The sequence below is a fragment of the Myotis yumanensis genome, unplaced genomic scaffold (assembly GCF_028538775.1).
Source record: "Myotis yumanensis isolate MYYU_CA2020_CCGP unplaced genomic scaffold, mMyoYum1.0.hap1 SCAF_21, whole genome shotgun sequence".
Taxonomy (NCBI): Eukaryota; Metazoa; Chordata; class Mammalia; order Chiroptera; family Vespertilionidae; genus Myotis; species Myotis yumanensis.
The window spans coordinates 9,820,413-9,844,368 of record NW_027223772.1 but is presented as its reverse complement, the minus strand read 5'-3'; the positions used below and the strand labels follow the sequence as shown (position 1 = coordinate 9,844,368).

Genomic DNA, 23,956 nt, shown 5'->3' with positions numbered 1-23,956 from the left:
CTCCTGGACGCTGCAGATGCCAGTTTCTAAGGTGACACTGCAAGTGCCGGGGAACAGAAACGTAAACCCGACAGCATTCGTTCCGCCTCCGGCAGGGGCTTACCTTGGAAGCACTTAGCGTACTGGCTTTTCTAAAAGACGTTAGGGAAACTCAGGTAGCGTGTCAGACCGGCACACCAGAGGGCACCATTAAAGGAGAGTGTGCCTTGATGAGTCACCAGTGTACTGAGAGAGGAGAAGAGAACATGAGAGAGGACAAGGAGGCAGCGCAGTTGAAGAGCAGCGAGGGAAAGGGAGCAGGAAGGAGCGGCGGGAGGGTCCCACGACTAGAAGACTCTAGAACAGCGTGGGCAAACTACGGCCCGTTTGAAATGAATAAAACTAAAAAAAAAAAAAGACCGTACCCTTTTATGTAATGATGTTTACTTTGAATTTATATCAGTTCACACAAACACTCCATCCATGCTTTTGTTCCGGCCCTCCAGTCCAGTTTAAGAACCCATTGTGGCCCTCGAGTCAAAAAGTTTGCCTACCCCTGCTCTAGAACAACTTTTCAGTTCTAGAATCTGCTGCACGGAGAGCCAGAGCGGCGGCACAGGGAGCTGCGCAGAGGCCGGGTGTGTAGGGGGCACGCCAGTGCAGGGGGCATGCCTGTGCAGGGGCGGTCCATAGGCAGCGGGAGCTGCATGGAGGCCGCCTGTGCAGGGGCGGTCCATAGGCAGAGGGAGGTGCATGGAGGCTGCCTGTGCAGGGGGTGGTCCATAGGCAGAGGGAGGTGCATGGAGGCTGCCTGTGCAGGGGGCGGTCCATAGGCAGAGGGAGCTGCATGGAGGCTGCCTGTGCAGGGGGTGGTCCATAGGCAGAGGGAGGTGCATGGAGGCCGCCTGCGCAGGGGGCGGTCCATAGGCAGAGGGAGCTGCATGGAGGCCGCCTGTGCAGGGCGCGGTCCATAGGCAGCGGGAGCTGCATGGAGGCTGCCTGTGCAGGGGGCGGTCCACAGCCCCGCAGCCCCTGGCCCCGCACCAGCAGCAGCTCCTTCCCTCCCACGTCACTGAGAGGTGTTTTCTTCGTCCTGAGCCTCCACCCCAGTCTCAGGTTAACTTGATCCATGTCCTCGCTATTTCTCTACATGTTTATAACAAAGGAAACCTTTTTTGTTGTTTTAAATCTTTTTGCTTTGGGGAGCTGGTGGTCATAGTGACCGGCACGGCATCTCTTTTCATGTTATATCTAACACTAAATATCAGACAAATCCAGGGTCCCAAACACGGGAGAGTCCTCAGCTGCTGAGTCAGTAATTAGTGAAATGAAATTCAAATATGAGGACTAAAAACGAGCTAATCATGTTAATAAAAATGTAAACTGACACCCATCCTTAGAACCTTCTGGCGACTGAAGGCAGGAAAGCAGTATAAATGAGTGGGGTATAAAGACGGTTTGAAAGTGACATCAGAAGCCACTTCCTTTAAAAACCTGGCCATCTCATGAGTCACACATCATACCGTAAAGCAGGGGTCCTCAAACTTTTTAAACAGGGGGCCAGTTCACTGTCCCTCAGACCGTTGGAGGGCCGGACTATAGTTTAAAAAAAAACTATGAACAAATTCCTATGCACACTGCACATATCTTATTTTGAAGTAAAAAAGCAAAACGGGAACAAATACAATATTTGTATTTGCATGTGGCCCGCGGGCCGTAGTTTGAGGACCCCTGCTGTAAAGGAAAAAGAAACGAAAAGAAAGCCATCGCTCCTTCCATCTGTTTTGGAAAAGCTTATAGAGGGGATAAATGGTGATGGTAAAAAAAAAAAAGTAAATGTAGCTCCCAAAACTTGAAGAATACCCTTGAGCTATCACACGCTAAGTCACTTCAGGTTAGGAAGACCAATGGCCAAGCAGCCTCTTCCTCCGTCCGGGGAGACGGCAGGATTCCTGGGAGTTTCCCACAGGCAGCGCGAGCAGAGCCGTGGGGTGGCATGGCTGCAGCCCCGGCCCAGCCTGGAGACCTCTCCTCGCTCACAGTTCACAGAAGCTGGCTCTTGGTTTAAAAAAGTTCCTGATGGCCTTCAGGTGTGAATGGAGAGAGTGGAACAATGCGGGGGCCAAACTGCTCTGCATGAAGGGAGAGGAATTTTGAGTTTTCTCAGGCAGCCTAAGAGGAGAACCGGGGGCCAAAGGGAAAGAGGAAAGGGGTTCAGGAGAGTCCGTGGAAGTTAACTAAGGAGAGGAGGCGGCAAGGCCCATCAACAGACCCTCCTGCAGGCAGAGAATGGCGACACCTTCTCACACAGTGGCATCCAAAACCACTCAGTTCTGAGTGATCACCTAGCTAGGCTCCCTGCTCCCACCTTCACGGTCAGCGAGGACTGCTCCGTCGGCGGCCTGGGGCTGGGCCGCGCCACAGGAAGCAGGAGGGAAGGTGGCATGCTTGGGAGAAAGCGTGGAAACCCAGAGGGGCGTTCCAGCAGGGAGGCCATGACGCAGCCAGACCAGGACGGGCGCGGGGACTCCTGCCCACGTGCAGCAGGGGCTCACTGGCGTCCCCCAGGGAGCGGCCCTGGTGCCTTTCAGTTTAGCTATCCATGCAAAGGGCGACTCCTGAAGGCACCAGGCCTGGAGGACACCCGGCCACAGAAAAGGAAAGAACACCACGGCCCTCCTGAGAGCAGCGGTTCTCAACCTGTGGGCCACGACCCCTTTTGGGGGTCAAACGACCCTTTCACAGGGGTCGCCTAAGACCATTGGAAAACACATCTATAATTACATATTGTTTTTGTGATGAATCACTATGCTTTAATTATGTTCAGTTTGTAACAATGAAATGGGGGGTCACCACAACATGAAAGGGTCGCGGCATTAGGAAGGTTGAGAACCACTGCCTTAGAGGAACATCAGCGTGACGCATCTGCCCAGGAGAAGGAGTCCCAGGTGCTGACAGGCTACGTCCCTGCCTGCAACGCGACCGCAGCCGCTTGGCGACGCTCACAGGCTCAGCACTGGAAACTCACCTGCAGGGAGAAGGCCCTCAGGGCAGGGATTGGGATCAACGCAGCCATGAAGAAGGCGGTGACGTTGCTGATGGATGTGAGGGCCACGCTGGCGCCCGTGCGCTTGAGGCACTCCCCGGTCCTGTCCTGAGGACGAGAAAGCACAGTGCTGAGAGCTGCACAGAGCAGGGTTTCCTGAGAGCAGGGGTTGCGTGAACAATTCAGATACAAAATCAGACCCATGGTGACTGAGAATGCTGCCTCAGGCAATCCGACAGGAGACCCCTGGCTTCCCCCAAGACGGGCACTGGAGCATTTTCAGTACCATCCACACACTCATGTGCTGCCCATGTTATTACCACCCAAAACACAAAGCTGCAAGATGACTTAATTAATACAGTTTAAAAGGTGGTGGGGACAAAGTGACCCCCTTCCCCCCACAAACCCTCAGAGAAACAAATGCACTTTGGAATGTATTTCCTGGGGTCCTTCCAGCTGACCTTCCTTATGTAGAGCCAGTAACGCGTCCACTGACTTGGGACTACATCACTTACTGGGCAGACTGAGGAAAACCAAGTCAAATACTCGGGAACAGGGGGGCTGTGGCTGCCCCCGCAGCCCTATTCCTTTGTTTTTCTCTTACCTCAAAAGGGATTCTTTTGTTCTGCCCTGTTTCACTGAATGCGTGGGCCAGCAGGAACACATCATCCACACCAACGCCAAGAGCGAGAAATGGCAAGACCTGCGCAGGAACGAGGACAGCGCGTCAGACAGGGAGGCTCAAGCCTGACCGCTCCAGGGCTGTTTCAAACACTGTCCCAGCGCCCCCCAGAGCTGGCAAAGGGCAGAGTCCGTTCCTCAAGGGGAGGCGCTCCGCTTTATCTGACAGTTAAATCCCCGACGTCTAGCAGTTTCGGCTCATGCTAGGTCTTACATGTTTCTATGGAACTCATCTAAAGCAGTGGCTCTCCGGATGTGACCCCTGGACCAGCATCGTTGGGAACTGGTTGGAAATGCAGATTCTCCACCCCCATCCCAAACCAACAGGCTCAGAAATGCTGGGTGGACCCAGCCGTCCAGTGTTCACGAGCCCACTGAAGTTTGAGAACCATTGCTCTACTAATGATCTGAATTCCACTGATGAGGGAAACATCTCTACTAATCGCCAAGCCCATTCAGCGCTCCCGCCCACAGAGGCGTGGGCACGCTCCCCTGAGAGATGTGGCGTCCCAGCGGAAAAGACCCTAGGTGACATGGACACACAGGAGGCCGGGGCCTGGGGAGGGGTGTTGGTCAACAAAGCGATGGGTGGCTCCTTTAGTACCTGAGTTGTTGCAGCATTAAAGGAAATCCCGATCAATGAGCACAGGCCCAATCCTGCAGCCACTGACAGTGCAACCAACAGGACGCCAGCCAGCCCCACGGCACCCTGGGACTTGGAGCAGTCCCAGCGCAGCATGGTTAAACAGGCATAGGCAAGCTGCAAGCAGAACCGTGGAGGGGGAGGGTGGGGGAGGGGAAGAGGGGGGAGGGCAGGTGGGGGAGACACAAAAGCCAAACATTAGAATGTGTAAGGATTCTAATGTTTTCCCCCACCCATCACCCCAAATCAAAAGGTAAAAAAAAAAAAACTTAACGAAATCCAACAACAACAAAAATTTACATTACAGACATCACATGAAATGGTACAAATCAAAGATGGGCAAACTCCACACAACCGCTTCTCAAACTGCTATGAAGCCTGAGCTCTCTCTGTCTGAGATGCACATGTGTTAAGAGCAGTTAAAAAGCAGGAGGCGTCACGGAAAGGTAAAAACCCAAAACCAAAAGAGACCCCAACCCCCGGGGGGGACTGAACGGACGGTTACCATCAGCAAGTAGCCGCTGGCCACTCGGATGACGCTGACGTCCGAGAAGGACTTGAGGATGTCGTCCAGGGTCGTCGTGGTGAAGGAAAGCACCTTCTGAGAGGAGTTCTGGGCGACGCTTTGATGAACCACCTGTGGTCACAACAGAAGGGAACGTCCCCGATGAAACCAGTGCTTCAAGGAGCTTCCATACATAGCCCAGGTGCCGGGGATGCGTCTCTGCAACCTGACCCCCACTGGTTTTCTGGTGCCTTATCAAGAGTTCTGCACGATTCAGGTTTGAACTTGGGCTCGATGACCCTGGACCTGGGACAGCAAAGGTGAGCACTAATCCAGTGAGCATGTGGGGCTGTGGGGAGCCGGTGTCATCGAAGTTCACGCCCAGGGCTGTATGTGCTCTACGGGAGGACCGCTGCTCCCTCCCCGCGGCTCTCCAGCAGTTCCCACTAATGCAAAACAAGGCGCTCTCACGGGCAGCCCTCCCCGTTCATTCTCAGGCCACCTTTCAAAGGTCGCACGCAGCTCAGGAGAGGTCACTGCTCGGGAAACAAAGGCCAGCTCCTGTCACATGACCTAACCGAGGGCACTGCAGCTGTGTCGGAGTCTATGCCTTGCTAATGCTTTCCAGACACCTTTTCTTGCGCAGCAAGTGTTTTGTTTTGTTTTTTTAAAACAGTTATGCCTAACTCCAGAGTTCACAATTGGTTACTCAAAATGTTCCAGGGCACCCCAATTAGCATGTGCGTCGCACAGATATTAAGATTTTCAATATCAAGAAAAGGGAAAAATGTTTTCATCCCACAGGTTCCCAGACTCGGTCTGTTTTGAAAATAAATTCTAATAAAAAAATGTTTTAAAACATCATTCGAATGAAGTATTTAGAAACTAAGGGGCTTGTACCCAGATTCAAAGGTGGGTGTCAGGACGCTGGCGGTTTACCTCCACGTAGGTCCTCTGCCACGCCTCCAGGATGGCCGCGGCCTTGTCCTCGTTCCAGTTGATGTGTGAGACATACTCGTACCCCTTGAAGTGTTCGTACATCTGCTTGGGAGTCATTAACTGAAACATGGTCTGCAAGGCGTGAGCACTGGACGAGGGGTGGCGGTGAGAAGGCAGAGATCAGCACCCCGGAAGCAGCTCTCCGCGCCCCACTCTCCCGCAGCCATCCTATCCTTCTATATGAGCACAGGTTTCCACTACAACCGGACCCGGGTGTTACTTTATTTAACAGACTGATGCACCATATTAAAGGTGTCACCTTACAAACCTTCTACAGATAGACCCCAAAATTAAATTAATAGGCAATTTCCTTTCTCAGTTTCTACTCAATGAAACAGGGAGGGTAGAGGAGTAGATAGCTTGGCCAGATATGCTGGGCTCACCCCTGCCCGCTCGCCTGTGCAGAAATCCCAGATGGCTTTCCCGAGGGAGCAGGCTCGGACGAGTGCCTGTGGCTGACGGCACGGAGTGTAGTGCCCACGGGACAATTCCTGGTTAGCCATCATTGGCTGGTTTTCTCTTTAGCTTAACAGTGGTTCTCAACCTTCTGGCCCTTTAAATACAGTTCCTCATGTTGTGACCCAACCATACAATTATTTTCGTTGCTACTTCAATAACTGTAATGTTGCTACTGTTATGAATCGTAATGTAAATATCTGATATGCAGGATGGTCTTAGGCGACCCCTGTGAAAGGGTCGTTCGACCGCCAAAGGGGTCGCGACTCACAGGTTGAGAACCGCTGGCTTAACAGGTTACAAGGGCATTCAGCTCGTACCACTTTACTCCACATGCTGTGACCATGTGTGCCCCGATTTTCTACACAATGGGCAGATCTAAAACCCTATGTTCACTAACTACAGTCTCGATGAAAACGACAAAAATGTTCTCGAAAAAATGCCCCACATGGTGCCTTTTCAAGCTGGTCCGGTCTGCTATTATTTTCTAAGATGCTATTACAACAGACAGCTAGCTAGGAGAGCAGGGAAGCATTAATACCAATACACTTGCAGATGTCGGAGGGAAGTGGTTTCTCGGGACAGGACGCAATGCGATGGTTGGGTTTCCCTGTGTTGGGTTACCTGATGAGCTTCCCAGTGCTGTTCTTGACCGTGCCACCCACAATCAGCTCCTCCTGCCAGTGCATGTACTTCCTGGATAACCCATGACATCCGCCACTCAGAACAAGGGCCATATCAAGAGGCTAGAATAGAAAGACAGCCACATAATTGTGGGAATTAGCAGGCAGGTCACATGCCTTGTTAAAACCCAGCGCATTCAGGGCTTGGTTGTTTCAGCGAGAACATTAAAAACAAGGCTAATGAGAGGCGTATGGCAAATCTTACAGCAGAATTTCGCTCTATAAACAAACTCAGTGCCACAGACAAAAGGAGTCATTGAGAATGAAATCTTAAAAATGAAAAGAATAAAGCGCAGAGTGGGGGAAACCATCGCAGTGTTCTCCCTGCCTGTCCTGAGAAGAATCCCGGATGTACTCACTTTGGTGGCATTTTTGTTGGGGGCGGTGGCGGGGCAGTCTGGATCCGCTGGGTTGAGGCAGGGCCGGTCCATGTAGCCATGGCCAACTTCCGCCTTGTTCAGCATTTCCTCCCAGCTGTCCACCTGGTAGTTTATTTTCTTTAACTCTTCTAGGAATTCCAAAGGGTCAAAGTTTGTCCACTGCAAAGGAGGCTTACCTCTGTGAAAGAAATGAGGAGGCAAGACAATGAAGGGGCTTCCGAACCCTCAAGAAAATGACAAGACCACGGAGAGTGCTCGCACTAGCGCCGATCACATGAGGATTTTGGTAACGCTCCCTTCCCGGTCTGTGCATGCAAACCTAAGTCGGGAAAGTAACTCCAAGGAAGGTGGCAAGCAGAGGGCTGATGCATGAATGAAGGCACAAGGAATCTGAACTTGCCCACCTACTGTATTTTAATACCGAAAAACAAAATTAGCCAGTGGTGCCTCTAAACAGAAGACTGAGATTTAAAAAAAAAAAAAAGAAAAAAGAGGGAGTCGCAATATCAAATTAGCACTTGCAAGCCTAATAACTACTTTGTCAATGTCATCAATCAAAATATTTGATCTCCATTACCTGTAATAATCCCATACTTATGAGCTCCCTCTGACAGCCTGGCAGGCAACCCCCTAAGCCCCCTGCCGCCTCCGCCATCACCGCCATCAAGGCCACTTCCCCCCACACTCACTTTTGAATTTGTGCTGTTGACAGACCAGAAAGGCTTTTGGCTGCCTGTTATGTGGTTCAAACCACACTGTAGCTGCTTAACCAGGCTGAAGCCATTATTCAGAATCTCCCAACCAGAAAACACAAAACCCCTTATTTCCCATCTAAAACTGTACACTGAGGGTCAGGGGATGGCCACTGCAAATTGCTTTTGCAGAGATGTGCAAGCTAGGACAGAAACAATAACTCAAGCACTAACTCCTGCATAATTAACTGAAAATGTCGACACTGATTAGCAATTATTCTTTAAATGATGAGGAGTATATAATATCCAACTGCTAAACTACGAAGCACCCACTAGCAGGGCCTTCAAAGATAGCAGATTTCCCCTTTAAATGTCATTAATGTGATCCCAAGAAAGGTTAACATTTTCCTCCTCAGGAAGATCTTGGATTTTCACTCAAGATATTTAGTTCTGACATGAACCCACTAATAAATTCTCTCCTTAAAAGATAAGCTAAGCTTGAGTGCAGTCTGCAAAAACTGCCAACATTTTAAAGAGTTAAAAATCACACATACTCTGAAGTCATTTGCATTTTATTTGCATATAAATAGGTTGGTAAAAGTGAATGAAATTTAATGATGCCTACAGAACTTTTTTTTTTTTTAAGAGGAAAAATATTCTGCTGCAGACCTCTCTCTCCCCAGACTATTCACTCAAAAAATGCACATGGAATTTCAATGTTTTTACTTCTTGTTCAAAACTGAAACAGAATAAACAATGGTAAAGTAATATCAAAAACATTCTAGAGCTTAGAAATCAGACGCCAGAAAACAAAATCATACACTTACAGTAGGTATGCTGTCCCAGACTGCAACTTGGCCCCTTCCCAGAAGCAGTCCAAAGGCGTGATAATTAAACAAGGGTAAAGATATTCTATTATCTGTCAAAGTTAAAAAGAATAGGCCAAGCGTTAGGCTGACGCACACCACTGGGGTGTCTTTGAGAATGTTCTTTGTAAACAAAAAAGAAAATATACCTGATCCATGTAACCTGTTTCTGTGATAAGTTCTCCGGATTTGTAACACAAATGTTCCAATTTCCACTGCCTAGTGAAGAGCAGAGACAAACATTTCTCATTGCAATAAAGTAAGGAACTCAGTGCAAAACCGGAACTATAGACTATATAGAACAAATCGAGATTTTGGTCACTTTTAAGTATCTGTCAAAACGAGCAGAGCTTTTGCCAAGTAGAGACCCAACAAGCTCGCTTTAATGAACAGTTAATACTCAATTGTAATTAACGTGTGGGTGTTTATGTAAATGAATACTACCAAAGTACTTGAGAAGTCTTGTTTCCTTAAGTGTTCTCCCAATAATCTTGTTTACACCATTAATCTACTTTCCACATACATTAAACAACTTCAGGGCAAATAATTCAGATTGAGTTATCATAAATGCAAAAATAACTGGAGACTAAATCGGTAAGGCTTATAATGTATTAACATATTCAGGTGGGAAAATATTACTGCCTTTTTTTTTTTTTTTTTTTTTTTACTAGCAGATAATGTCCTTATTAATAGTCAGTGTTCACAATGAACTTTCCTACTCTTAACCATGAATGAATGCTGCAAGCAATGCCAGGTATATCCATTTCCCACTTCATGGTCTTCTCTTCTTGTCCTGTAGAAATGGTATTAAGCATACTGACCTGCACTTACCGTTCATCTAGCACCTACGTATTATCATAGAGCACTGTTATCCCTAAAAGAGTGCTATATAAGCCCATGCCTTAAGGAAGATAAGTCTAACTTGAAAGAAAAAAGGAAATTTGGAAAAAGTAGGGGAGAGAAATCCAAGAGAAGAAAAAATAAATATAAAAAGCTCCCTCCACACTGCTCTGTTGTACTGATGACCCAAAGGAGAGTTCTGGACTTGGCCTTCTTCCCTGTGGCACCAGCCCACACACCCCTTGGCGACCCACTAAAAGGCTGCCTTCCTGCTAAGCGTTCTTTGACCAGTGCTCCTAAGAATGACCCCTTTCTCTTGAGCACGGGCTGGTCAGACCTCCCGCGTGACACCAGGAGCACCTGCAGCGGAGACTGCCGGTGTGGCTTTGTACCTGCTCATCTATATTGAACTCTTTCTTCTTCCTAACTAGACTCTCAGCTCCTTCCACAGGACCCAAGTTATCAATTCATTCACCCATCTGCCCACCCATCCACTATGTAAATGTTCATATTCTAACTCCATACAGCATCAACACAGACTATCCAGCATGAGTAGGTTCTCACTTCACATCCCTTGGTCAATTAACTCATTTAAACTTGCTTGAGAAGGGCATGGCTGTGGTTAGAAACACCACTGGGCTTGGAGCCATAAGAGAGGTATGAAACCTGGCTGTGTACTATTTAATAACTATATGAACTTGGACAGATGCTCTAATCGATCTAATTTCCAATTTTCTCACCTAAAAAACTGAGATGGGTTGAACCAGGTGTTCTTTCCAGTTCACGCATAAAAGTCCTCTGGTTCCATCTCAGTGAAAGTGTTATTTCATTGTACAGATGCATCCACATCTCCTAAGTAAGCGGCGAGCCCCTCCAGGCGAGCTCCAGCACGTAGGCACGCACCTGGCATGCGCACAGTGGCCCTGACACCCATTTCCACTTGCACATTTTAGTAAGTTGCACCAGGTAGTGGCTTTCCCTTCAAAGCTCCTGGCAGACTGGAGGGCTGTGCCGGTGAGAGCTGGGATGCGCCCTCCACCCAAGTTTGCCTGACAAGAGCGCTGATACACCCCCTGGCATTTCCTAAAGCCCTTTCACATAAACATGTGCCTGATCTTGTTCTGGGACCCTCCTGAGGATACAGAGCAAACACTCCATAACTTAGTTTACAGGGGAGGAGACAGGAGTGTGCTAACTAGGTGACGTGTCCAAGGTCAGGTTGGGCTCCCGAATCCTGCCTCCAGCCGGATGGGTCTAACATAATAGCCAACCCAGCGAAGTACATGCAGAGTTGAGGTTACAGCAGAGACAAGGACAGACTTTCATTTTATTCTCCCTCATTCTCTCCGCCGCTGAATATGTCTACACTGCCGCTTCCTCCCGGTGTTGAAAGCCTATGGGGGCAGGACAGAGTTAGATAAATGCCAACTCAGTGGTCCCCCGGAAATGGGGTTTAGGGATAGTCATCTCAACCGCTCAGGGAGAAGACCCAATTAAATGAATCAATTCAGGCAGTCAGGCAAGTCAACAAACTCAAGGTGCCTGCCCTGACCTAAGTGCTGGACAAGATGTGAAGTCCCTACCCTGATATCTCACAGCTCATATAGATAAGAAAAAGTGCCAGAACTCCTCCTCTGCTTTTACTGTACCCACAGCATTGTTAAATTAGCTATCAAATTAAAGGGTAATATTTTGTGAAGCTGTGCATAAGTCTAACCTACCCCACCTATCTATCAGCAGAAATTTGCCATAGTGGCTCCACCCTCTATTGGTTTTGTCACACAAACCAACACCTGTTAATATCTACAGTGACTACAAAATAATGAGCAATAACTTCTTTGTTTTTCTTTTCTATTCTATTCTTTCCTTATTCCTCGCAAGCTGACCAAAGGCAATGTAAAATCTGACTGCTCTAAAAACAGCTCAAGTAATAAAACATCTTCAGAATAGGTGTACTGTATTGCATCCCAGTGGCTGCTTGAAGGATCATATACATTTGGGGATAGTGACTTAATACTTACTGAAAATACATTATAAAGTCATATCTTTGATTACCAAACTCTGGAAATGGATCAAGGTTTTTTTTAATTTTTTTAATAATTTCATTTAAAAAATAATTTCATTAAAAAACTATTTGAATGAACACCCCACTTGTATTTCTAGGGCAACCTTATTTATTAAAATAAAGGGGCCTAAGCGAGCAGCCTCTTCCCTCGGCCTCACCTTACCTGTTATACATATACACGTGGACCCGGCTGGCCTGGAGTGCTGAGTCCAGGTGTTGGCGGAGCGCTTCTGTGGTCAGGACGTTAGCACCTTCTTCTTTCGGGGTCTGGATCATGAGTTGAGGATTAAACATAGCCTCTTCTCCAATCTTCTGGCGAGTATAATTTAATTCACGACTTACTCGTCCACCAACTGATAAACATGTACGAGTTTCAATTAGAACAGCACAATCCCCACATTTTCACGTTCTATGTGCTACCTCTGAGAAGCAGAGGATACATGATAAACAAACTCTGGTTATGAAAATGTGGGGCTCATGTTTGAGGAGTAACAGTCACATGGTTGTTATCAGGAATGTTTAACTTACCAATCCTATATAATAAAAGAGAAACATGCAAACTAACCGTCCCTCCGCTACACTCAAGCCACACCACAAGCCACGCCCACCAGCCAATCAGGGGTGAGTATGCAAATTAACCCAACTAAGATGGCAGCAGCCACGGAGCTGGAGCAAGCAGGAGGCTTGGGTTGCCCCCGGCAATGGAGGAAACCAAGCTTCTCGCCTGCCCTGGCTGGCCCTGGGCTCCGCTCAAGGCTACAAAGTTTCAATTATAGAAGATAAATAAATCCCAGGAAAAAAAGAAAAAAAGGAGAGGCTGGGAGCTTGGGTTGCCAGGGGGCGTGGCTGGCCTGAAAACGGCCATCAGCCCCTCACCCAGGCTGGCCAGGCACCCCAGCAGGACTCCCCCACCCTGAAGGGGCTGTGGGCAGCCTGAAAATGGCCCTCAGCCCCTCACCCAGGCTGGCCACACTCCCAGGGGGTGAGGGTCCCCGCTGGAGGGCTTGGCCAGCCTGCAAACAGCCATCAGCCCCTCACCCAGGCTGGCCAGGCACCCCAGTAGGGACCCCCACCCTGAAGGGGGTGTGGCCAGCCTGAAAACAGCCCTCAGCCCCTCACCCAGGTTGGCCAGGCATCCCAGCAGGACCCCCACCCTGATCCAGGACACCCTTCAGGGCAAACCAGCTGGCCCCCACCTGTGCACCAGGCCTCTATCCTATATAATAAAAGGGTAATATGCAAACTGACCCTAACAGCAGAACGACTGGGAATGACTGGTCACTATGACACACACTGAACACCCGGGGGCAGACTCTCAATGCAGGAGCTGCCCTCTGGTGGTCAGGGCGCTCCCACATGGGGGAGCTCTGCTCAGCCACAAGCCAGGTTGACGGCTGCCAGCACAACGGTGGTAGTGGGAACCTCTCCCGCCTACTCAGCAGCACTAAGGATGTCTGATTGCAGCTTAGGCCTGCTCCCCACTGGCAAGTAGACATCCCCCGAGGGCTCCCAGGCTGCCAGAAGGATTGTCTGACTGCCAGCTTAGGCCTGATCCCCCGGGGAGCAGGCCTAAGCAGCAGGTGGACATCCCCCGAGGGGTCTCAGGCATCCTGAGAGAGGGCACAGGCCTGGCTGAGGGACCCCCCACCCCAAGTGCACAAATTTTTTTGCACCAGGCCTCTAGTATGTATGTATGTATGTATGTATATGTGTGTGTGTGTGTATACATATATATATATATGTATATATATATACATATATATATACATATATATATGTATATATATATATACATATATATATACATATATATATATGTATATGTATATATATGCCTAAGTGACCATTTGACCAGTAGCTATGATGCACACTGACCACCAGGGGGCAGATACTCAATGCACAGGCATGGAAACATAGAACAGACTGATGAATCTCAAAGGGAAGAGGGGCAGGGAGAGGACGGGAAGAGATTAACGAAAGATCTTATATGCATACCGGAGGCCTGGTGCACGAATTCGTGCATTGGTGGGGTCACTTGGCCTGGTCTGCGGGGATTGGGCTGAAACCGGCAGTCCAACACCCCGCTAGGGGTCCTGGATTGTGAGAAGGTGCAGGCCAGGCCAAGGGACCCCACCAGTGCACGAATCTGTGCACCAGGCCTCTAGTAATAAACATAAAAAATATTTGCTAAACCCATGAAGGACTGTCCTGTCACATGCACAAACCTAATGCATGGGTGCTTTGTGCACCTTCTAACTACTGCACTGTTGTGCAAAGGGGGGAGGGGCCGGAAAACTCAGACACCTTTTCCTTGCAGAGCAGACCAAATAGCGCTGTTACAATTTCTTTCACTTGTATAAACAAGGTGCCCCCACAGCACATTTCAAGATAAATGGCTTCACTTTACACTCTTCTCCTAAACAATCTGGCGAAGGCAACAAGGAAATGTTTCTCTTTGTGGAAAAAGAAACAAAGAAAGGTGACAAACTGTATTCAGCATAAAACTTGCCAGGAGAAGATGAATAATGGGATTCACGTCAGATGCGCACGGGAAACCCCACTGGAGAGGAACCAAATGTGTCAGCCGGAGCTGTCAGGGGCAGGCCCTGGAACCCGATTCCCTCAGACTCACCTGGTCAGCATCCAGAAAACACAGGTGCCAGGTTGAGCCGCCTCGGGAGGGCAGCCTGCGTTCTGGGAGCTCCCAGGTAATTCTGAACGTGCTGAGGAAGCCAGAACCCCTGCCCCAGCACCAAGCCTGCACTCCAGCAGGCCAGCCAAAGCTGGGCTCGCCAGACGCCAGCGCAGCTGGGCTCAAGAGGCGCTGTTGCTGCAAACTCCCTCTGTCTCTTCCTCGGGCCCCAGGTTGTGGTTTTAGAAGGAGCCAAGCTCGGAATGCTGCACCTGGCTGGGAGGTATGGCGGGAGGGGAGGGCTGAGCTTCCATCCCATGCAGACAAGGGGAAGGGGCTGGGAGGAGCAGCAAACAGAACCCTAGAGCCCCCTGACCCCACACACTCCAGGGCCCACAAGTGAGTCTGCAAGTTCCCGAAGGTACCGATAGTGGCGCTCGCCCAGAGGCAGGCCTGCGGCTAAGCTGGTCAGAGGGCGCCTCAGCGATCACTGCAGCTCTCCCAGGAGGAGGAATCCTTTTTCTTGGAGTTTAGTATTCAAGGACATAAACATTTGGTTTGGGCAAGTAAATAAGTACTGGGAACTGCGGGCTGTTTCATTCTCTTGGCATATTTTATAAACAAGGGGGCAGGCTAAAAAGCAAATAATGCCCTCATTAGGAAAACCAGTCCAGATCCACAGACTGGGGGGTCATCTGTGCAGGCGCATGCATGTGGCCCAGGCCACCGTGGAACTTGTGAGGTGAGGCTGGACATGAACAGACTGTGTGCATCAGAGAGGAAGAGGGGGAGGGGAGAGAAGGGAGAAAAGACAGAGGGAAATGATCAATTGGCTACAAAAAGAGTTAAGACTCCTCAGGCAGAACTTTGACAAATGCCCTGGGGAATTAGGGAGGAGCTTGCAATCAATTTGACATTTAAGAAAGACCACAGGAAAACATAGGAAACAGCCTGCAATGCAGGATAAAGGTACAGAATGCCACTGGCCCTTTCCAGGAGGCTCCTGAAAGCTGCCTGCGGCCAGGGTGAGGGCTGCCCTCAGTCATGGTGAAAGCTGCCCGCGGCCAGGGTGAGGGCTGCCCTCGGTCATGGTGAAGGCTGCCCGCAGCCAGAGTGAGGGCTGCCCTCAGTCATGGTGAAGGCTGCCCGCAGCCAGGGTGAGGGCTGCCCTCTGTCATGGTGAAAGCTGCCCGCAGCCAGGGTGAGGGCTGCCCTCGGTCATGGTGAAAGCTGCCCGCAGCCAGGGTGAGGGCTGCCCTCAGTCATGGTGAAGGCTGCCCTCGGCCAGGGTGAGGGCTGCCCTCGGTCATGGTGAAGGCTGCCCGCGGCCAGGCTCTGATTGGCTCCTTGGGCAGAGGTTGCAATGCCTGTCTTTAACCAATTAGCTAGTGGGCTGACTTACACTCCATCCTACCTTCTCTAGAGACAGAAAAGTAGTTTGAGGCTAAAAAGTCAATTATTAGCCCGGGGGTCCCCTCTGAAAAGCGAACAGCACACCCAGGAGCTCCGTTCAGCCTTTTAGAAGCTCGGCCGCTTCCCTTGACTGTCTCTGCCACCAGGGAGGGCCTCACACCCAGCCTCGCGGAGGCCTCCTCCCGTCCCCTCAGGGCTGGCTGGCACACCATTTCTTGGTCTGCTTACAGAAGTCGCACTCCCTTTACCTTTATTGAAGCTTAAAACTTCAGGTGAATGAAGACAGTGAGGTAACAACAAACAGCACAAGAGCAGGAGCCTAGGCCTGTGCCCCTCAGCAGAGCAGCGGCCTGGGGCCACGGTCAGTAAGGTGCTGACCCCGGGAGGGGCGCCCACGAGGATGGCGGGATGCAAGGTCCCACCCTGGGACTCCGACTACACTCTTGCGGCCAGTCTCAGGCCAGAGCAATTACTTTATCACAGGGGTCTTCAGAAACGATGTTATTTCCCACCAGGGGCTCCATAACGTCACCTTTTTAGATGTTTTAAGATAGACGTGTTAATAAAGGTGTATATTTTCAGGTGCCTGGGATTGAAAACCTTTTTGCTCTTCCGTCTCGATGCTCAAGTGATAAACAGGAATATTTGGCTAATGTGACAACCAGTTTCAACCAAGGTAAGACTATCATCACGGGCGGAATGAGCAACTAGCGCTGAAAGACCCTGAATTCTAAAGTTTCCTCAACCACCTATGCCAGTGATGGCGAACCTTTTGAGCTCGGCGTGTCAGCATTTTGAAAAACCCTAACTTAACTCTGGTGCCGTGTCACATATAGAAATTTTTTGGTATTTGCAACCATAGTAAAACAAAGACTTATATGCTGTTTCCTACTTTCGAGCATTGTGAAATTCCATTTATTTTTGCACATTACGTGGCCACATTTTACTTACCGTTCCATCTTATATTTGACTAAGAATTTTTTGCAAAATTATTCAGTAATTTTTACAAAGTCTAGTTGACACCCGCTTTACCTGACAAATGTCCATAACAATTCATTCATCTGCCAACCATTGGGGGTGCGTGCTATATGCTAAGCCGTGCGTGCTATATGCTAAGCCGTAGGGTGCCATGGTAGGTGGGACCAGTGTGTCCTCTGCTCCAAGAGGCTGGCTGGCCCGCGAAGCAGACAGGCATCAGACAAGCAATGCAGTAACATAATCTCCTGGCACAAGACGGGCCCAGGAGGAAACGAAGGTGAGGTGGTGATGCCTTCTGGGTGGTGGGGAGGGGCAGACCACTTCCCGTGGAGTGGCCAGGGAAGGCCTAAAAGGAAGTAACTTTGAAGAGTGAGGGGAACAGTGTTCAGGGCAGAAGAACTGGCAACAACAAAGCTGCTTAGGTTTGGCTTTTGCAGGGAGAGAAAGGTGAGTGTGGCTGGCCCCTGGCAACACCACGATAATGTCATTCACTTGGTTGCAACGGCAGGTACACTGAGCTCCTTCCCTGGGGCACCCGTGTCATAAACTGCACAGCATTCACATGCTCTGACGCTGGTATTCGCCCCGAGGCGCTCTGGAACAAGCTACCAGACACGGAAACCCCTCTGGGCAGAGCGATGTTATGGACTCACCCAACTTGCTACCCCAACACATGCTCCTATCCTAAATCACAGCCGAGTGGCAGCCAGAGGGGTTCCTCACGTTGCTGGCTTTTTTTATCATGCACTCGTGTGAAGCTTGGCTCTCAGAAAGCCCCACTGACCCCATTTCAAGGGACTGAAATTACAGGTGTGACCTGGGAGAACTGGTTTTCTTCTCTTTCCATTTCCACGGTCAAAGCCCCTCTCTCTTATTTTTAAAATAATTGAATGTTCATGAAATAGCACACAGTCATTTTTTACTACTGAGCAGAATGAACCATAAGATCTGGTATTTGTGATGTAGATGTAGCAATACTGACAGCCATGGGAACAGCCATCATTGCTGTTGTGGTGGTTTGTGGGAAATATTCAGCTGCTTCCCTTTTGGGGGTTTATCTCTGTCTCTTAAATTTTCTGAACATGTACAATTAAAGGCTTCCATGTGACAAGAGAAAAATAAACATGAAGCTACTTGGTAGGAGTCTGAATTAAAAACAAGCTCAATACAAAAATAACGTGCATCTCTATAACATCCTGAGTCCTACAGTCTTTTCCTCCTCCAACCTCTTTGCACAAGGCTCAGAAAAACATGTTTCCTCAGGATCCTGGGACACAAAATAACCTTTATACTTGTGTGGTGCTTCCCACGTGCAAAGCACTTTCACACTCATTATTTACTTATTGATAAACATGTTGCTCATTGTCACTCCCCTATGAAATTGGGGCACACTGGACTGGACAGGTGATGGGAAGGGGGACCAGAAGTCTGGGGTTCTGAGTCCCAGCCCTGCCACTGGTGGCGCTGAGATTTGGGACGAGCCCACGATACCGTTAATCCACAGTAACCTTCTCTGTTAAAATGGAATGAAAATGCTACTACTAACCTCATAGGATCGACAGTAATGTGAAAGTTCCCAAGCCCTTAACCAGTAGCTGAGCAGGCACCTGTTCGTTCGTTCATTCATTCATTCATCGCTGGGTATGTATCAGCACCCGATGACAGAGGAGAACGCGTAGCTGCAGTCTGGGTGACTACAGAGTTGGCTGCCCAGACAACAGGAGGCAGAACCAACCCTTTAACCTCGAGTCCAACTGCCTTTCGAGCCTCGTGGCCTCTGAGCACCAGCTGAGGACACAAGCCTGGGAGCACCAAACCCCACGCACCAGACCAGAGCCAGCTCACGGCTGGAGCTCTCAGGATGCGGGACCGTGTTACCCAGGGCGCACGACTGGTATCTTTCTTTAAAAGGCAACAACATTGCATCGAGATTTCCCAACACCCCTGAGGAGACCCAGTTTTGTCAGTAGAGCCCCATGGGCGGCCGTGGTCAGGCCCCATTTTCTTCCTGGTCCCAGAGGGGCAGAGAGATGAGGGCCCAGGGAACAAGGGCCCTAGGCCTCTTTGTCTGCAAATTCCACTGTCTGGTTCTCCAGAAACCTGAGGCTCAAACCAGTTCTTTGAAAGAGCTGGGTAAAAGGGCATCACTCCTGGGAAGTTCTTGATCAAGCTCTGTGGATCCCTCCCTCCCCGAAGCAAACCAAGTCTAGTTTTCCACGGCGAAGAAGGGCCAGCACAGGTGAGAAACCATTCCACGCTGGGGGCCACAGCTGGGCCCTCGCTATTCCGATCCGTGGTGAGTGAGCCAAAGACACCCCCTTCGTGGCATCCGCCTGCTGTCTCATCCCTTGCCTCAGCCTTCTGCACAGGCTTAATACACGCCTGTGGCATTCATGCAAAAAAGCTTTTCGCAAAAGCTTATTGTGATCCACAAAAAGATAATCTGGGCGACCAACCAAAGTGTTTTTCCGCTGCCCACTCACCTCGGCTCACCAGGCTCGCCGGGGCACACTCAGGGTGTCAGATGAATAAATGAATGAACAGCCTCAATACAGAGAGAGCCTTGGGAACAGGCAGTCATCTGTATAAGATATTAATTCTCCTCAAAGCCTCAAAAAGTCAATCAGTCAAAACAAATGACCCTTTCAGCCTGAAAAGTACCCACTCAGAGTCCAATTAGGAAAATGGGTCTGTGTATATGCAAGCGTAGCATTTGCATTTGATTAATCCCATGAATTATCGAACAAACGCTAGATCCCCCCCCCAACCCCCACCCCAACACACACCCTTTAGTTACTTCTGGTCTCTCTTTCAATGTTGCGATTAGTTATTAAGAGGGTGAAAAAAAAAGTACCCATCTTTAAAAGGGTGCAACTGCAAAATTATGAACACCAGCTCATTTTCTAACTTGAAAAAAAAAAAAAATGAAGATTCAGTAATTTGGGCAATTGGCTGAAAACTCCTAGGCTGTGAGTTTTAGTCACTTTTCCACCCATCTCTTTTATTCATGACTAGCCAACTGCTGCTTAAGCTCTGGGCTGTTTTTCTCCTTGTGGGATTGTGCCCTTGGGTGTTGCCATGGGAAAAATGCTAGAATCAGATAGCCCAGAGAGAATTTGCCTTCATGAAGGGAGGCCAGCGAGATGAAAACCACAAAAACAAGACAAAAAGCAGGACACCATCCCGTCCCTACCCCTCCCCAGAGACAAGGGGTGGGGGTGGGGAGGTGGAGTGCAGAAGTCGCTGGAGGCTCCCTTGGAGCATGTGTCTGCTGCAAGACCCCACAACAGCTGCTTGTGGTGCCATCTGCTGCAGCTCAGCCTGCTTCCTCTGAATGGCCTTCCCGGGAGCCAACCGCTCGCCCTGTCGGACACGATCAGGTCAGCCCAGCACTCTGCCCACACTGGATCTGCTGCCTGCCACAGTCCCCCCTCACCTCCCAGTATTTCTTACAGGGCCGCCAGCTCCCAAAATGACACTGTGTCTGTCAGGAGGCCCACTCTTCATGAGCGGCTTGCTGTGCAAATGGGGGCTGCGGTCAACCCCACCTGACAGGCCGAGTGAAATCACAGCCTAAGAGCCAAGCTGTCCCTGGCTGCTGGCAGGACACAGCGGAGGAGAGCTCTGCTCTAGCCTCGGTGCCTACCTGCCCGGCTGGGGACTGTCCCAGGTCCTACCATGATCTCACCTCACTGTTCAAGGGCTGAAAACCCTGCAGATGCAAACCCAAGCCCTGTCTTTCTGAGGAGCTGAGCAAGCCCGGGAGGGTCCCCCCACACAGCCGGCTTGCTCCCGAGGGAAGGCTGAACCAGGAAGCAGCACCCAGGCAGCAAAGACAGCATGCAATCATCAAGTCCTCAGTTTTTAGTGAAGGCCCGCTAAAGTCTCCACTAGAAAAATAACAGAAAACAAGCCAAGAACAACAAAACCCAGGGCTTGTGTGGCAGTGGGCTCCCTCGCAGCATTCAGGCTGATGCATAACATTAACCCCAGTTCCCTTCTCCACGTCTGTGGGACTGACATCACCTCTCCTCTCTGCTCTCAACAGTCCTCTTGCCATTGTCCTGCCTGGGCTCTTTGCACTGGCCTCCTCCTTGTGCGTGAAGGGGGAGGAGACCATGCAAGTCCCCACCTTCCAGCGCAGGCTCCCGCCCTGGGAAACACCAGGGGCGCCCAATTTATCTCCCACGAGGGATCCTTCCCTGTGCATCTGTGCGGGAGACGCCCGCCCATCACTGGGGGCCACTTTCATGATTTTGTTGCCATTAGGATTAGCTGGATTAGGGGCTGATGCATAAGGACCCCCTGGTGTAGGGCGGAAGTTTCATCACCAGGTCAGTGGTGGTGTGAACTATATATGCTGTCACCACCACACCTTATAGCCACCAGCCAAAAGGGGGGCGGGGTGGGGGTGGGGGCTGATGGGGACATGGCAGGAAAAAATGCTTCAAGTGCAAAAATGCTTGAACTCATCCTGGCAATAAATCCCCCCATTGCGCATTTCCAAGGGCATGAGCCATTCAAGACTGTCCTCCTTTCAAACAAGAAACCTGTGATTCCTTTCTTATCTAATGGTCTAGGGGTGGTAGGTGGACTGGTGAGCACAGCTGCCACAAAGCACAAAGAAACTGAGAGCCCTCTGCCCAAACCAGCTAAGCAGTTTGGGAAGAGTCGCCCTGTTGGAACCTTCATAGGTTCCAAGGTGAACTAACGCCTCCTCTGATGGCTGTTCCCATTCTTCTAAAGGACAAGCACTACCCCATCCAGTGGGGGACCCCCTCCCCTTTCATTGGAAGGAAAACCATGTGGACAGGAGTAGTGAAGGGGATGGGGGCAGGGGGCAGGAGGATGGAGAGAAAAAACAGAAGTGCAACTCTTCAAGTTGTCCTCCCAGAAACCATCGGGCCGGTTCACTACCCAGAGCCCCCATCCTGGTCGCTGCTCATGGGGACCCTGCATGAAGCAAAACAATTTGTAGGGAAAGTAATGGGATTTCTGCGAGTGTGTGCCAGTGTGTGTTTTATAGGACAGTCTCTCTTGCACAGAACTGGGCTGTTCCATCAAAGCCGTATCTGTTATACTTCTGTCTTTCTCTTCTGCTTGGCGTATTCACCAACGAGAGAAAAGGAGGTAAGCTCTGGGGGCCCTGACCTGCAGCTGGAACACAATACTTTCGCACAGCCCTGCCGACCCCTGACATAAATTTTACACCGCAGCTGGCATTTACACACTCAGCATTACCATATGTATAGCTGCTCGGTGCTAATTATGCTAATCACCTGTCTAACTCGCTGCTGCGAAAAATGGTTGTATTTAGCAGTCCAGTGCCTACCAATGCAGCTTACTGTGTGGCTGAAATGTACATTCAGCCGGCCCTGAATGGTAAGATTTTTCCACGTTGCTGGCTACATTCAGGCCTCAGAAAAATTTATTCAAGTCAACTGGTTTCGGTCCGCAACAAAAAAGTTACGAGAAAAAAGTGAGTGTGTTCTTGCCCTAACATTCTGGATCTGCTTGCAAGCAAAATGATAAATCAATTGGTGTGGGAAACAAAAAGGGAGAGAGATTTCTTTTGGGAGCCATGTGAAACTGTAGCCTATTTTTTTTTTTTAAAAAGGGGGGGAAAAAGGGGTCATCCTATTCCCCAAATCTCTAGAAAGAACAGTTAGTAGATATTTCGTCCTAATCCGAAGTCTCTCAAATTGTAAGCTTTGTTTGCAATTAAGCAAGGTATTAAACGCATGCAATTTTTTTTTTTTTCTGGATCATGTGTGGACTGAAATGATGATATATTTATCATTTTTAAAACTTACCACAACAATGCATAAGCTTCATGGGGAGAAGTCAGGTAAGAGGAAAGAATTTCTTAGGCAGCTGGGGGAATTCTTTTGTTATTTTTCTCTTAAAAAGCCTATATTTAAAAATACACATTTTGATATCTATATCTATTTTGTGAAGTTTTCTGATTTCCCCAGTAAAGGAGCAAAGGAAGTCAGGGAAAGGGGTGGAGAAGATGGGAGAATTAAAAAAAAAAAAAAAGTGGTGGGGGGGGAGGAGAGAGTCAAAGAAGCTTACACTTTCTTTAATCTCAAAATTCCTATTTTTATCATCACTGTTTCTTAAAGCATTTTTCTGGAATCTCTGTACAGAACTGATTTCTTAGATCAGGATAACATTATTTCAGATTGTTGTAACAATTCCCCAAATTCAAACTGAAACCCATTTCCTCCTAACTCACAAAATACCTTCATATTAATTTTTAAAAACCCTGAATTTAGTCAATCTAAGAACTGCCTGGTGTTACATGACTTGGGTGCACAGATAACACCTGGCATCCAATCTCCTTGGATTGCTGGCAGCCCTGCCCCGAGATCTCCCGGTGGGGTGGCCCTACGTGCCCCAGATACTTCCTCACCTCCAAAAGATCATTATTATTAGATTCTTCACTTAAATTTAGAAACTGGAAGGCCATTTATTCTGCAACATATCTTGAGCTATCCCCCACCCACACCCCCCAGTGCTACAAAACACCAGAGCAACTCCGTGATATGTCTTGGGCTTACACACAGACTATTCACCAACCCAACAGGCTTTCTCAGACACAGGAGGGGGTGGGGAAGGAAGCTGGCCTCTCCTCCACTTGCTCTGCTCAACTTTCAACTTAACTCACAGCGGATGACAAGGGTGATGCCAAGGATGCTGCTAGGAAGTCAATAGCTTTCTTACTATCAGCCCGCGCCTCGCCCCAACATTTGATATACTTATCTCACCCAAAGCAGCAACATTATCCAAGCCGCATCTTGCTCTCTCTGGCATCCCTATTCAAGCTGCTTTTCTTTGCCAGTCCAAAGCATTAATTCACCTATAGTTCCAAACCTTGACTGTGCAGCCAAAAACCCCAATGACAGGGCCATGACTGCTCACGGCAGAGCAGAGGGCTTACCCCTCGTTCCCCCCACCTCCCAACCTCTCCCTCTTCTTAAACAGGAGATAGACCACCCTGCCTCATGGCACAGAGCAGTGTTTACATTGCAGTACTTGACTGTGTAATACATCTGGCATTTTTGGGCAGGATTCCTGAGCTAGGGGCCAGAAGCC

The 23,956-nt window shown here is 49.4% G+C and overlaps 1 protein-coding gene across 5 annotated transcripts in view; it reads right to left on the bottom strand.

Annotated features, from left to right (window-relative positions):
- Positions 1-23,956, bottom strand: part of PTCH1 (patched 1) — a 74,275-nt gene that overhangs the window by 29,966 nt on the left and 20,353 nt on the right. For 4 of the 5 annotated variants that reach the window (XM_070400928.1, XM_070400926.1, XM_070400930.1 and 1 more), the window contains 10 exons: positions 11,999-12,188; positions 9,080-9,149; positions 8,892-8,983; positions 7,352-7,550; positions 6,934-7,055; positions 5,794-5,941; positions 4,855-4,986; positions 4,311-4,466; positions 3,630-3,728; positions 3,008-3,133 (listed from right to left, as the gene is read on the bottom strand). In XM_070400928.1, the coding sequence (XP_070257029.1) occupies positions 3,008-3,133; positions 3,630-3,728; positions 4,311-4,466; positions 4,855-4,986; positions 5,794-5,941; positions 6,934-7,055; positions 7,352-7,550; positions 8,892-8,983; positions 9,080-9,149; positions 11,999-12,188 (1,334 nt within the window). The remainder of the gene's footprint in view (positions 1-3,007; positions 3,134-3,629; positions 3,729-4,310; positions 4,467-4,854; positions 4,987-5,793; positions 5,942-6,933; positions 7,056-7,351; positions 7,551-8,891; positions 8,984-9,079; positions 9,150-11,998; positions 12,189-23,956) is intronic. The other variant, XM_070400927.1, reaches the window with a different exon arrangement.